General features: G+C 47.7%; 1 protein-coding gene across 5 annotated transcripts in view; it reads right to left on the bottom strand.

Annotated features, from left to right (window-relative positions):
* The window catches only part of LOC142578646 (transient-receptor-potential-like protein), a 302,488-nt gene that overhangs the window by 17,395 nt on the left and 270,785 nt on the right, over positions 1 to 14,308 (bottom strand). For 4 of the 5 annotated variants that reach the window (XM_075688081.1, XM_075688079.1, XM_075688083.1 and 1 more), the window contains 3 exons: positions 5,095 to 5,283; positions 4,612 to 4,665; positions 3,855 to 3,923 (listed from right to left, as the gene is read on the bottom strand). In XM_075688081.1, coding sequence (XP_075544196.1) covers positions 3,855 to 3,923; positions 4,612 to 4,665; positions 5,095 to 5,283 — 312 coding nt within the window. The remainder of the gene's footprint in view (positions 1 to 3,854; positions 3,924 to 4,611; positions 4,666 to 5,094; positions 5,284 to 14,308) is intronic. The other variant, XM_075688082.1, reaches the window with a different exon arrangement.

Below are 14,308 nucleotides of genomic sequence, written 5' to 3'. Positions count from 1 at the left end.
GCACCTCAACGTATATAACTGCGGCGAAAAAGTATATAATTACATCAAAGCTTTTCTGAATGAACGGACAGCCACAGTGGGGATAGGCAACTTACGCTCTGAGAAATTCGACATACCGCGAAAGGGAACGCCACAAGGCTCCGTCATTTCGCCGATGCTATTCAATCTGGCGATGAGCTCACTACCCAAGCAACTGAAGCAAATAGAAGGGATTGGTCACGCAATATATGCTGACGACTTCACCATCTGGACTACGGGAGGGTCGACAGGTAAACAGCAAGACGCTCTGCAAGAAGCGGTTGACACTACGGAAAAGTACCTGGAAGCATGTGGACTCACATGCGCACCTGAAAAATCGGAGCTCTTGGTGCTAAGAAAGCGCACAAGAGGCTGACAACCGCAGCAGATACCAGACCCGGTAGTAAAGGTTGGAGGCATCATGATTCCGCAAGTTACGACGCTCTGCATCCTCGGACTCTTGATTCAAAAGGACGGGGCCGGGGGAGCAGAGTTGGAAAAAATTCAGAGAACAGTGCAACAAATAACCCACCTTATCAAAAGAGTGACGAGCAAGAGCCACGGACTCAAGGAAGAAGACTGCACGAAAATGGTACAAGCGCTGCTCACGAGCATCGTCACGTACGGGACCCCATACGTTGACATGAAGAACAGTCAACGAGACAAAGTAAACGCCCTCATCAGAAAATCATACAAAATTGCCTTGGGCCTGTCCCCCTCCAAGTCCACAGCGAAATTACTCAAAATGGGAGTCCACAACACGTGGGAAGAGCTCGTGGAAGCGCACAACGTCAACCAACTGGAGAGACTAAAGCTGACAAAGACGGGAAGAGCCCTGCTGCAAGATCTGGGCTACCAAGTCGAGGATGAAAGGCACCTACCTCAGCGTATCCCACACGAGATCAGAGACAAGCTACACATAAGTACCATTCCCAGAAACATGCATCCCGAGTACGACAAGGAAAGGAGACAGGCGAGAATACATGCGCTCAAGCGCATACTCGAACGCACCAACAGCAAAGAAGAAAACGTTAGATATACGGATGCAGCTGCGTACAGTACCAACGACCGATTCGCAATCAGCGTGGTCGACGAGAAGGGCGAACAACTTATAGCCACATCCATACGTGCCAAGGACGCGAGCACAGCGGAAGAGGTGGGCATAGCCCTGGCCATCGCAACGTGCAAGAAGGCCATGGTTACCGTGGTGACGGACTCGCAAGAAGCATGCAGAAGGTATATGAACGGAAGGATTGGAAAGGCAGCACTTCAGGTCTTGAACAACACCAAAATAGACGCAGCACAAATCCTCTGGACGCCGGGACACGAGACTCTCACGGGGAACGAGGCGGCGCACGCCGCGGCTCGAGATCATGCACGCCGAGCCATCTCCGACGCGCAGAGAACACGTACCAACGACTGTGACGAGGATGATGAACGGATATCCAAGAAGTACTCGGATATCTTGGCGCACTACAGGAAGCAGAGGCGTCGCTACCCGCCCGCGCATAAGAGGATGAGTAGGGACCAAGCGGTAACCTGGAGAAGACTACAGGCTGGAACCTACCCACACGGAACACTGCTGCACGCCATGTACCCGGGCATCTACGGGCGAGACTGCAAGTTCTGCCCGCAGGACACGCCCAACAACTTGCGCCATAGGGTGCTTGGATGCAGGAATAATCGAGAAGTACCACCATCATCATCACCACCAGGCGATATCATGCAGAAAGATTCAGAAGAAGAATTGGAAGACCAGTGGGAGGCTCTGCTGGTGACGCAAGACCCTGACAGCCAGCTGCGGTTGGTAAACAGGGCTCGGGCGGCGGCAGCGAGTTATGGCTACCTGGACTGAGGAGGCCACCCACCTTTGGGCTCAAGAAGCCTGGTCCCACAATAAAGTTTATTTCTCTCTCTCTGGAGTGCACTGACCACCCGTAATAATGTTATAAACTTCTGTTATTGTGTTTACATCACCTCGTCTTCCATGCCGAACACTCTCCGATGGTCAATCTGGTCTGAGCTCCAAGCAGACGCTGTTGAAGGTCGCCGAAACCCTGTTCCCGTGACAACTGGTAGCAGCCTTAACAAAGGGTACCCGCACACCACCAGCCCACAGCAAAATGACATCTTCTCGGACCTCTAACACTAACTCACCGCTCTAAGAGATGGCTCTTGCGCCTCTCCCGAAGAGCCAAGGGTAGAGCTTGAGTCGTGGAATTGCTAGTTCTCTCTCTTGCCCCGTTCCAGATCTGCTGCACCCTGTTTGGGTCAAGGACATGCCTAGTCGCCATGGATGACCAAGCAGTTCTATTTTCTGTGCAGGGAGGCAGGCTCCAAAGCCTTGCACAGGTTCTGTGGCACCAGCAAGGGCAGAAAGTACGGACCCTCCTACTCTTTTCTAGCGGCGCTCGCCTGGCATTCTAACTGGCTTTCTTTCACAAGACCAACCATTTTATCGAGCTATGAAGACGGCAGTGTCATTTTGCACATCCGCAACTTCGCAAGGACGACGAACCTTTACCATAGTCCCGTAACTTGTATTTTTATTTATGATCTCACTGTCCACAGCGAACCGTGACAGATTTGTTGAATAATTGATGCATTTTTATTACTGTGTTTATTGCACCGTGAGTACATTTTTTGTCTACATTTTTGTCTTAAGGTCCTAAAAGGACCTTAAGGGTAGGCCTAAAAAAACGTATCCAGCCACGTTAGTGGTGGCTCCGCCGCACAGCTTGATCATCAGGGTAAAAGTGATTGACCAAACCAAGCCACTAGCGCTGCTCGCTCGTCTGCCGCACTCGAACTAGCTCCGAAAACAGGCCTGGTGGCGGAGACTGCACTGCAGAGCTGAGAAGGTAAACGGAGGCGTTCGAGGACCACATGGAGTGCGAGAGAAGGCGAACGATTACGCCCCCGGATCAGACATTTCCTTCGTGAGAAAACAAAAACCAGCAGACTAGAAATTTTTTTTTTGGTACTGAATTCATTCACAGCCGCAGGCTCACATAGCCAGTCTTTTGAAGAAAAACTCGTTTTTTCAAATGCACACGACGTCGTCAGCAGTAGTTCGCCTGTTGTGACCTCTGAAATATGTGTGCAGAAGCCACCACTGTGATACAATACGTGTAGATAGCAAATTAGCTAGCAAAACATTGCAAATTAGTAAGCGCAAATGCTGCATTATACAACGCAGCATGTCCGGCTGCCCATATAACACATTGCTGCAAGGACATGAATGCGAATCCCTGTGGCGGCGGTACAGGCAAAGTTTGTTTGAAGTGCAGTTATCCTCCATCCCGCGTGTTTTGCCGACGCTAGCACGTAACAATCTAGGATCTACAGGGCGATAACGAAAGCGTTGAATATCACGCGCCTTTTTAGCTGTTAGCGTGTCTACGAGCCGGTTATAATACACATAGGTGTTATTCGATGAATTATAGTTTGTGCACAACAGAAATGTGCTCGCTGCAGGCTCTACATTAAGGGTTAAAATGCCGTGTCATAAAAATCGGTATAATGGGTTGCCTGCAGCCCGAGCAACAGGGGAAGCTCCATAGGGCAGGGGGGGGGGGGTTGGCAGCCAACTTTCCAATATTGCCTTTTGAGTTATTCCCAATCGCCATTTCCTTGCATGGAGTGTCAAGTAATACAGTGCCTTCCTCCTCACTCCACGACAACGTTCTGACCCACTAGCGGAGAAATCTAGGCGCCCTTCCTGGGGAGTAATGCAGCGGTGGCCTTCGCCCTATACGGCGAGGGTACACGGAACGCAGCAAACCCGAGCTCTGTCGCAGTAAAGGACTTCCGACGAAGCGGCGGGGTTTGCTCACCTGGTATTGAACCGTGCTCGATTGGCCGTTGAATTGCAGGATCACCGTGTTTCGCCTGGCACCTGGTTTCTGCCGGAAACCAAAAATGAGCATAAGGTGAGACCACTGCTGGCTGTGACGCTTTGATATTCACAACGTGCAAAACTCGTATATTGAGTGTTTTCAAAGCCACGTACGCGATAGAAGATTCAAAAATTCTCTTTTCCTACACTCCCTCATTAGGTCAAAAAAGATTGCGTTACGCACAAGTACTTAATCTCCGCGCGTTTATCTGATGCAAGATTAAGGAGTAAAATATACATCATGATAGGAAAGGACGAACTCGTAATAAGCTCAAAAGAGCTATAACGTGTACTTCAACTTAGCGGACAAAGGTAGGCAACATGTCGGATTATACAATGACAGATTAGGCAAATATCTACGCATAGAAAAAATTATCTGCGAGGTTCCATGTCATATTCCTGCTGCTGTCAAATGCAGATCACTAATCACATGTTCCCTTTACGAGTGTACTCTACTGTACGTTAACACACTTACTAAACGGCGTGCAGCATGTATCTCCGAATGAAGCAGACCATGTGATTACCTCAAAACAACAGCAATAAAAAATAAGATAAATAAATTAACACATGCATAATTGGTGAAGGCATGCTGCAGGCGACCTACACAGTGTCGACTGTCACAATGAAAACACGTGCACTGTCGACCCTGCCATCATTCGAAGTGCGTTGCAACAATGACGATCAGACTTACGTACCCGGTCGGTTTTGTCGACACTGCTTCCGATGTAAACAGGATCGTGCGTCTCGGGCTGGAAGGAGAAATGCCAAGACGTTCAAGCGAGCACTCTGCGCTTTATTCTGCAGGCAGTATATATAGCATCGAGACGTAAGGACAAAGGACAGGACAGCGCCTGTCCTACTTGCATTTGTTTACGACCTTGCTGCGCAGCAAGCAAAGTGAATGTCAACCAACTCGCCCGAATGTACGCTTTGCTGCACTCAACAGCCACCATTGCAAAAATAAATCAATAAATAAAAACAAACAAGACACACACACACAATGGGTTTACGCACACGTTTGCTCATCAGATTCGCTACAACAGTTGTGTGCGTTGGTTTTTTTTTTCATTAACTTCATAGCTCCACGTTTACTGTACAGGGTGAGACGCGGGGCGCACAGGCGCAGCGTACAAGCGCCGCGCCAAAGCAGCGGCACTCAAGGCGCGCCGTCCGGTCACCTTGACGGCCGAGTGCCTCGCGGCGCTCTTGCAGAGGAAGCGGCCGAGCTCGAGCAAGCCGCGCAGGAAGTACCACACGGACTTTGGGCTGATGATGAGGTTGAAGGGAGGGGGCAGCGTCGAGCCTTCGTCGAAGTAGCCCATCCACAGCTTGGAGCGGGCGAACTTCCACTCGCGGTCCTTGTGGTCCTGCAGTACACGGAAACGAGGCTCCGGCAACAGCGACGCGGACCGACGGCGCACGTGCTGCGGCCGCGGGCGACTCTTGCTCGTCGTTCCTCGCGTCTGACAATATCGGCCGACGAATGTCACTTCGTTCGTGTGTATTAAACACAGCGCTTACCGAACGTGTTACTGAAAGTGCTTGTGTTCTGCGGGAAAAGACGAATATTAGGAAATGACTCGCTAACCGCCTGACAAGGAGCGCTAAGAAGTTGAGAAGGATGTAAATTTCTTTACGCTAATTAATTAGTATTAGGAAGACCAAGGTAAAAGGAAGCGGTAGAGAGAAGTGGGGGAAGTGCACAGAAAACTCCAGCAAAATAGAATGAATGCCACTAAATGATTGTGATAAAGAGGGAGAGAGAACATGAAAGAAGAACACGCTTTAATTATTTCAGATACAAAAAATGGGAAAGGAATATTTTGTCGCCGAAAGGCACTGCCATGCAGGATCCCTCCCTGTAGTTGAGTCATCAAACCAAACAAAATGTTGCCGAATCCCTAAAACTGTACGGGCAACGCGTCTGCACGGTGTGCCGCAGAGCGGATCCGTACTCTTAACAAAAAGGTCGTTGTAATTATTACTTAGTTGTCACATTATTTCCTACCTTGGTATAACTCCAGTTGGTAACGGTTGAGTTAGTAACATTACTAGCTAAACAATGTAGTCACTATTACTAATGGGCCTCAGTTACCGATTCGAAACGCAGTTATGGCATCATAGAATACGAAGTAGCTAACCTAGAAAGCATCTTTGAATCAGCCTTGGCATGCTACAGAGAATGTGTTTCCAGAATATATTCCAGCACATATGTTCTGGACATCGACAACCAGAGCCGCGAGCAGCCGTCAGCCGCAAACGGGACGTCGACAGCGACGGCCACGTGACATCGGGCGAGCAAGGTGTTCTCGTGGCCAGATTTTAGGTCTAAACATTTGCGAGGTTTTAAAAATGGGGACTTGAGGATATATTCAAATTCTGCACAGACAATTTGCGAAAGACTGTTCAGGGCCGATGTATATTGGGCGTAAAAGTTGGAACGAACAGCAGTCCAAAACCCACTGCCAGACACATCATAAAGTTGTCGAATGGTTCCATGTATATGGTTCCTGCATATAAACGCAAAAACAAACCTATCTGAAGAAGAAAACCTAAACCTTTATTCAGAAGATTTTCAGATAACCTAACAATCCAATTCAACGTAATTATGGCGTCATGAAACACACAGATGTAAGTTTTTTTTTTTCTTTACGATGTCTCGATAAGTTGTGACGGGCTCCGACAGAGCCAGCGCTTAATCTGCGACTCCACATGACGGACCTCGTTCGCGGAATGCAGTCGCTCCCTTGAGCGCAGCAGTTTCGTATAGTTTCGTTACTTGTCTGCGTGTTCGCCCGAGCCCTGCGCCTTTTGCGGGCCAACCAAGGCGCGACTGCAGACTGCCCGCTATCGCGCACCCGACGGCGCGATATCCAACGTCGCGCCGCAGCGCTGGGCGAAGAAGCGCTGCGCCGTGTCTGTCCGTGCTCCCAAACTCATGTTCCGAGCTCACTAGAGGTAGCAAAACTAGTGACGTGAACTATTTATTAAATACTAATAAGACGCGACGCTGTCTTCTTTGAAAAGTGTTGACGTGACTGCGTGGGTTCCACAGAATTTCGAGCGCTTCAAGATTCTGTAAAGAGGTTTCCAATAGATTGTAGTAATGTGGTTGTGTGTTGGCTATATGCTAGTTTTAATCCAGCGCAACATAAATATTTGGTTCCGCATACGTAATTTGGCGTATAATTCTAGGCGAATAAAAGTGAACTGACTTTGCAAACCATTTCCGCACTGTCATTCCTCCCCGTCACATTCTCTCCCTTTCTTGGAAAGCGGGTTTAACGACGTACCAGCAGCTAAGCAGGGTGGCGCTGCAAGCTTAGAGAAGAAAAAAGATTAATTCATGCAGCGGCCAAAATGCCGCATCTCGAGGAAATCTAAAGATGCGCGCCAAGGAGCATAAAATCACACCGTCGTTTCCACTTCCGGTTGGGAGGTCACATTTTAGAGTGAAGGATTTTTTTTTTTTTTTGCCTACTCTCCCGGGTTAGGGGTGTCTCTCTGGCTGCGGGTTACCTGATGCCGTCGGTCGGCCACCATCTCGGCGGATATATTCGTGAATATTTATACAGAAGGTTATGTGAAGGTGCCCACGAAGTGGCTTGTATAATCCTCGTATACTGACCAAGTGTGTCCAATTCTGTTATGCGTAACAAAACAATAATAATTTACTGCATAAAACCTAAACAAATAATGTCGGCTCACAGGCATCTCTAAAGCACAGCGATCTGCTCGCGGAATGGTGAATTATATTTACCGGATACTTCGATTTACTTTATTTTCATGGATTTAGGCACTCGAAAGGTGTAAATTGGTGTGTGCCCGCTACTGGTCAGTCCTGCACAAAGGTCACGTCCCACCATGATGCAATGTGTACACAACCCCCAAATGTCGCTCGATGCCTGTCGCGCACTCCTCGCCGCCATTTCTACCCTCGACAAAGCAGGTGACACTGCTGCGAGTGCGTCTCCCGCTGCGCATTCTACCCGATTTGCATTTTACATTTGCGCACAGCTTGCGAACGGTGCAGTGGATAAACATAAAAATTGCGTGACAGTACAGTTGTGCCCTGTTTGGTGGGTTAACATAAACATTTCATAAAATTACACGTTGCATTACGGGATGAAAGTAAACGATGTTGTACGCATCGCCGTTAGTCGTTAAGTATTGAAAGAACCACTTCACTAAAGCTTCGTTTCAGAAGGATTCTAACATATGCGTTGAGTCTGCATATATTTTTTTTCTTTAGCGGTTGCTTCACTTTATTTTTCGTTTTTCACCGCCGCGGTGGTGTTACGGCGTTGCGCTGCTAAGCCTGAGGGCGCAGGATCGAATCCCAGCCACCGCGGCCGCGTCGCATCTGTCGTCGAATGGAGAACGCCCACGTGCCGTGCACTGGGTGTTACAAGGAACCACGGGTGGCCGAAATTAATCCGCAGTGACCCCCCTACGGCGTGCCTCATAATCATATCGGGGGTTTGGCAAATAAAACACCAGAATTGAATTCTTTCTGCTCTTTTTTTATTTTATGCCCGCTTTTCCGTTGCACAGAAACTTCAGTGCATATTCGTTCGCACAAATTTGCAAGGCATTGTTTGCCTGCATGTAGAACGTCATTCACACTCGGCAGGTGTGCGTTCACGTGAATCGGGTAGGCTAGTATAGAGGATGAACAGAGAGTCCACCGAAGTGGGTAGACGTTTCTGCTTCCGCGCGGAAGTCTTGTCCACGAAGATTAGGCACGTGTCAGCCAACATCTCTAGCCAGTTTAGCCGCCCCGCAGATTTGGCCTGCGTTCTGTTTATCCTTTTTAATATAAATATGCTTCTCAACTAGACCAGATGTCACCCAATCGTTGATTTCAAAACAAGCAGAATTATGATAGCGGGGAAAAGTTCCCACATTTCAACAACAAAGCACCACACATCAGAAAATACACAAGGCACGCACAATACACATTTACCATAGATTATATACGATAAACGATGTCACAATTGCGGCAAGCATATACTTACGTAAAGACCGCGTTATTAGCATACCGCGCACCCACAAACATTCACGATTGGAATAACACGCCTTGGTTTTTAACCAAGCGTGTTCGTCTTCTGCCTTTTAATTGTTCATCCCATGCAACGCAGGGTGATGCAACGCATTGTAATCCGCGGTCGCTTGGATCACGTGGGTCTTGTGGTGGAAGTTTCCGCGTCTGACTGATTTGTCGAGCAGGCACGAAATCGCTATTCTGCAAAACTCGTTGCCCAATATGACCAATTTAATAGCATTTCATTAGACGTTTCACTAAATCTTCGCTTTCTATAACCTCTAAGGTGTGCATTGGATCTGCGTAATTTTTCTTTCGTAATTTGCTTAAATATATGTCGGTCCAGTTGCAGCCATCACTTACCGCGTGCCTCCTTTATGGGTCTTCATTAAGGCGCTGCTTGGCGCGCCCACGCGACGTTTCGGGGCAATTGAGAAAGTGGCCGACTCCTAAGAATTCTTGTCATAAAACCCTTTTTGTAGGACAAAAGACCAAAAGACATCGATGAAGATCTGACATCGCGTGGTACTTTGGCTTGTAGATGTTTGTTCTTGGTTCTTCTTGATGTTTGTTTGATCTTTGTTTCAAATCGCAGTAATCGAGAGGTACTTGCTGTTTGCCTTTTGTCGTCTATGACGACACAAGGGCCTATATCGAACAGGTGGGAATTTTCACAAACGCTTACAGCTGTTGTGCATCTACATCGATTCCACGCAGTTTTCCATGCATCAAAATTTAAATCGAGTTCGCACGTAGCCGGGCGGAACCAAGTTAATGTCGTTTGCCGTCGTTACTAGGCGCGACTAGGCGCGAGCGATTGCACCTTTTGGCAGTCCTAGGGACGGTGGAGATGTTCCGGTGCCCCCAAGCTTTGCAAAGTGAGAGGAACATTCTCTTCCGCCCTGACGCAGCCACGGCTGTCCCGTCACAGGGAAAAGGACCTGAAGGGAATTTGCGGTCAGTCGCTGCTGGCTTCCATACTTTCTGTTGACGCTGTTCATTTATATGCGAACACATGCTCAGCACGTTCGCACGTCAGGCATTGAAAATTTATCGTGGAGACAGGCCGCAGCTTTGCGAGTATACCATAGTGTGTGACCCTGAAATGACGTAGATCGGCACTTGCGTGACAAAGCGTGCTGTAGCAGTTTTATGTGCAACTACAGGCCTGTCAATCAGCTCCAGCGACAGCATAAGAGTCACTGCCGATCGCCTGTAGAGTTGGCAACGTTTAATTTTCTGACCGGTTGCATTACACTAGTCGTGCTTAGGAAACGCCTCGCACCGCTGTGACGACGAAGCTGTAAGCCTTGGGTGTAAGCCTTGGGTAAGCCCTTGCCACGTGCATTCTGATTTAACCCAAGTGTGAAAAAAGACCAGTAGATGGAATATACACGTTGCGTAAGCTAACGTGCTGTTGAATCCAATGCGTACACTACGTAATGAATGCCGAGACTGAGATTACTTTTGAAGCTGCAGGAACCCGTCCAGCATACGGCTCACTGCCCCTGGGGTCGGTGAGTGGCCACGGCGGCTGCCCGTCACACTCGAGCCCATCCTCGCAGAGCCAATCCGAACACGCTCGCACGCGGACGCCAGAAGTCAAAACGTGCGCGTCGGGCAAAAAGTAAGGAGCAAGCAGTGGCAAAGTACCAAAGCCACGTGGCGGCCTCTAATTAAACATGGAACACCGGATAACGAGGCTCGGTGATTGAATATCCGCTGGAAAAACCCCACGGGACGCAAGAAGGTACCTCGCCGGAGTTCTCGCCCCTGGTCTCGCCTTTCGCCTCGACGCCCGGAGCGGGCGGTGCAGCCACGCGGCGGGTCGCGCACGCGTGGCGCTCTTTGTTTCGCGCACGAGCGTCGTTCTTTCTTTTTTTTCCCCCCGTCGCGTTTGTTTTCACTTCCTTTTTTCTTTCTTTTCCGTACCTCACACGGCTACAAGAGATCGGTCAAGAAGTCGGCGGTTAAAGCGAGGAAAGGAGAAAAAAAAAATGTCGGAGAGAAAGTCAGGCAGGGTCAGGTATCAATTTTGCAAATAGTTTGGCAATAAAATTATTTCAGAGAGACTGATTTTTCTTAAAGAAACAGTATGATTTACACATTGACAGCAAATTCGGTGGCATTAAAATAATTTGGAATACGATCGGCAATTTTTCAAAGGATCCAATTATTGATTCAGAAAAATTAACCCGATATTCTCCTTGCGCCACAGAGGTGCTTGTAAATGGCCATGCACACGTTCCTGTGGCTAAAGGCTCCAGTGCAGAAGCCGCGAAGGGGAGAATATGTATATATATATAGAAGGTAGGGATGTTAACCGGTCATGAGTCCGGTTGGCTACCCTACGCTGGAAGAGTGGGAAGAGAGAGAAGGAAGAACGGCCAGAGAGTATAGAGACGTGCACGGACAGTCATTGAGCCAAAACCGCTCGTACAAACCAGATGTTCTAAGAAAGCACAAAACTGCCTTCACTGTCTTCTGAGCCGATGATCGGTGGGGACGGTGTTACAATACTGTCTGTTCACTCAGAGAATGATCATCTAGTTTCCTCAAAGTGTTGGACAAAGATTGTTTTTCTGCATCAAACTGAAAACAGTGGCACAATAAGAGGCCAATGTTCTCCTCGCATCCACGAACATCACATGCAGGACTATCAGTCATTCTAAATAGTGCTGAATAAGCTTTCGTGAAGGCAATACCAGCCACAACCGACACATACAGACGCTTTGCGTCGGTGCAGACCGACTGGAGGTGTGAGTTCCAATGAAGGATTTAGTCTGTGGAGTCTGGTGCGCCTTGTATGTGCGGTATTCTACTCTGCTAAGGAGAGCGTGCGTGCTAGAATGCGAAGTTGTCTCGCAGAGTAGGTCCTTGAGAGAGGAGTGGGGACGCAGCGGTCTTCTTCGTTTGACGTCCGAGCTGCCTTATCTGCGTCATCCTTTCCAATGATACCGCAATGGCCTGGTATCCATTGAAAATATATATCACGGCCTTTTTCTGTGAAGTGATGAACAAGTTCCACGATGTCGCACGTAAGCTGATCATGAGTTCCATGTCGGAGAAACGACTGCACACATTGCAAGGCCGGCCTTGAATCGCAGAAGACTGCAAATTTTTGGGGACTTTCAGCATTCATCACATGAAGCGCGTCGCGGAGAGCCGCGAGCGCTCCAGCTGTAGGCGTAGGGATATGGGAACTCTTGAACCGCTGGGTTATTCCAATTGTTCGTATAACTACAGCGCCACCGGAACTGGTTGATGTATTTGAGCTATCAGTATAGACATGTGCGCAGTCGCTGCATTTCTCGTACAGGAGGAGTAAACTAAGTTGCTTGAATGCAGATGGCGGTAAGTCCGACTTTTTTTGAAGTCTTGGAATTGTTAGGTTAACTTGGGCACGGCTAAACCACTATGGAGGAATTGAAGGTCTTGCCGCAGGTGTGTAACCTGACCTGAGAGAGGCACGGTGCGCGTAGACAGTTGCCCCGAATGTCGTGCGGGGCCTATCTACTATGAGACTTGCGAGGTGGTGGGTCCGGGCGAAATGTCTTATGGTCACAAGCATTGTTTCAATGGTAATTTACGTTCTAATAGTGTAATCTTGACCAACGGCAAACGCTTCAGTCGTTGGCGCACTCCACGGTACACCAAGGCATATCTTGAGGGCTTGCGCTTGGATGCCTTGGAGTGTATTCAGATTAGTTCTGCAGGTGTTGGAGATTACCGGTAGGCTGTACCGCAGGAATTCAGTAAAGAGAATCCTGAACAGTTGCAGCATAGATTGTACTGACAGTCCCCATGTCTTTCCTGCTAGGAACTTAAACATTCACAGGAAAGACAAGGTGCCGGAATGAAAGCTACAGAAATACTTTTTTCTATGATTTGCAAGTCGACGGCAAGTTAAAAAGAAATGGCGGATGCTTTCAAGTTGCTGACAGATATGACATAGAAGAGACGGCGCCAGACCATACCTGTACAGAAAAAAAATTTATGGTAGGATATGACAGCGCAATATCGCGAGTAAGATTTTCAATTTACGTGTGGGAAGCGATTGATTTTTCCGTGGGAAAAACAAACGATTAAGCTCTGGTGTTCGACTTTTCAATTTATAGAATCTTGGAAAAGGGAGAATTTCCTAAACCTTGTTGCTATGACATGAGTCGACGTCGCCAGAACTGAATTAATTGATTCATCAAGGTATAACCACGCGAGTATGACAGCTATTTTGTTTAAAGATAAATCGCTATGACCTAGTACCCATAGCAATCGTATCAGTCGTATACGTATGGAAGGATTAATGATTCCAATGTATTCGATACAATAGCGTCTCAAAGTGAAGTTAGTGATGTGCACACTGACAGGGAATGATGGGAGTGTTGTGCACACTGACGGTAACGTTAACAGCTGTCGAAGAATTCAATGGAAGTTTTCAAAGAGCTAAAATAATCGCTGATAGTTTAACCAGCAATTTGGGTGTAAAATCTGGAGTGTGTACAATCTATACACGACCAGGGTACTGACTCAGAGCCCACACTCGCTTTCTCTTTGGTGCATCGGTGGCGATCACATGATCGATTTTAATTGCGGTAAATGTCTTGCAACAGGTCGCTTAAATATCTGGTGGGCTGGAGTTTATGATAGCAAAGAAACATGAAAAAAAAAAAGCTCTATTCTTATGACTAGATAGGGGTTTTTCTGGGGTAATGATCTCATGTACATTAACTTTAGCTGAGTTTGCACGACAGAATGTGAGATTTACACAAGCGGGACCAAAACTCATAAAGACTTTTCTCGTTTCACTAGTAACTGTAATCTGTGATCGTCTCAATGTAGATTCCAAAATATTTGATTATATTTTTACTGCGTGGATGCGGAATCAGCAGGCAAGAACTGGCAATCGTGCTATAAACTTTATTACAATACAACATTACTTGCAACAAATTTTGGCAAACGAAGGCAGGTACGAAGAGCCTCCCGCTTCAGCAAAATTGGGAGGTTAATTTTGTACGCTGGCCCACCAAAGAATATCACGCATCAAAATTCCAGTACAAGTCGAGTGTACATGCGATATATCATATGATGAGTGCGTCAATGCTTAGCCCAGAGCAGCGGTAGCCGAGTTTGCGTATCGTGCCAACAACACGCGCTGTCTTAGACGTAACATGATAAATGTGATTCCGCCAGCTCAGTTTTGCAACGTATACTATACTTAGATGTTTGATCGAGTCAACTTGAGGTATTATTTCTTGATGGCATAGAAGGAAGTTATTAACCGGTACACTCAAAGAAAAAACAATCAAGAAACTTTTGGTAACATTTGGTGACATTTGAATATGCGCAAA

This window comes from Dermacentor variabilis, chromosome 4 (genome assembly GCF_050947875.1).
Source record: "Dermacentor variabilis isolate Ectoservices chromosome 4, ASM5094787v1, whole genome shotgun sequence".
Classification (NCBI taxonomy): domain Eukaryota; kingdom Metazoa; phylum Arthropoda; class Arachnida; order Ixodida; family Ixodidae; genus Dermacentor; species Dermacentor variabilis.
Note: the sequence above shows the minus strand (reverse complement) of the source record. Positions and strands in the feature narration are given on the sequence as shown.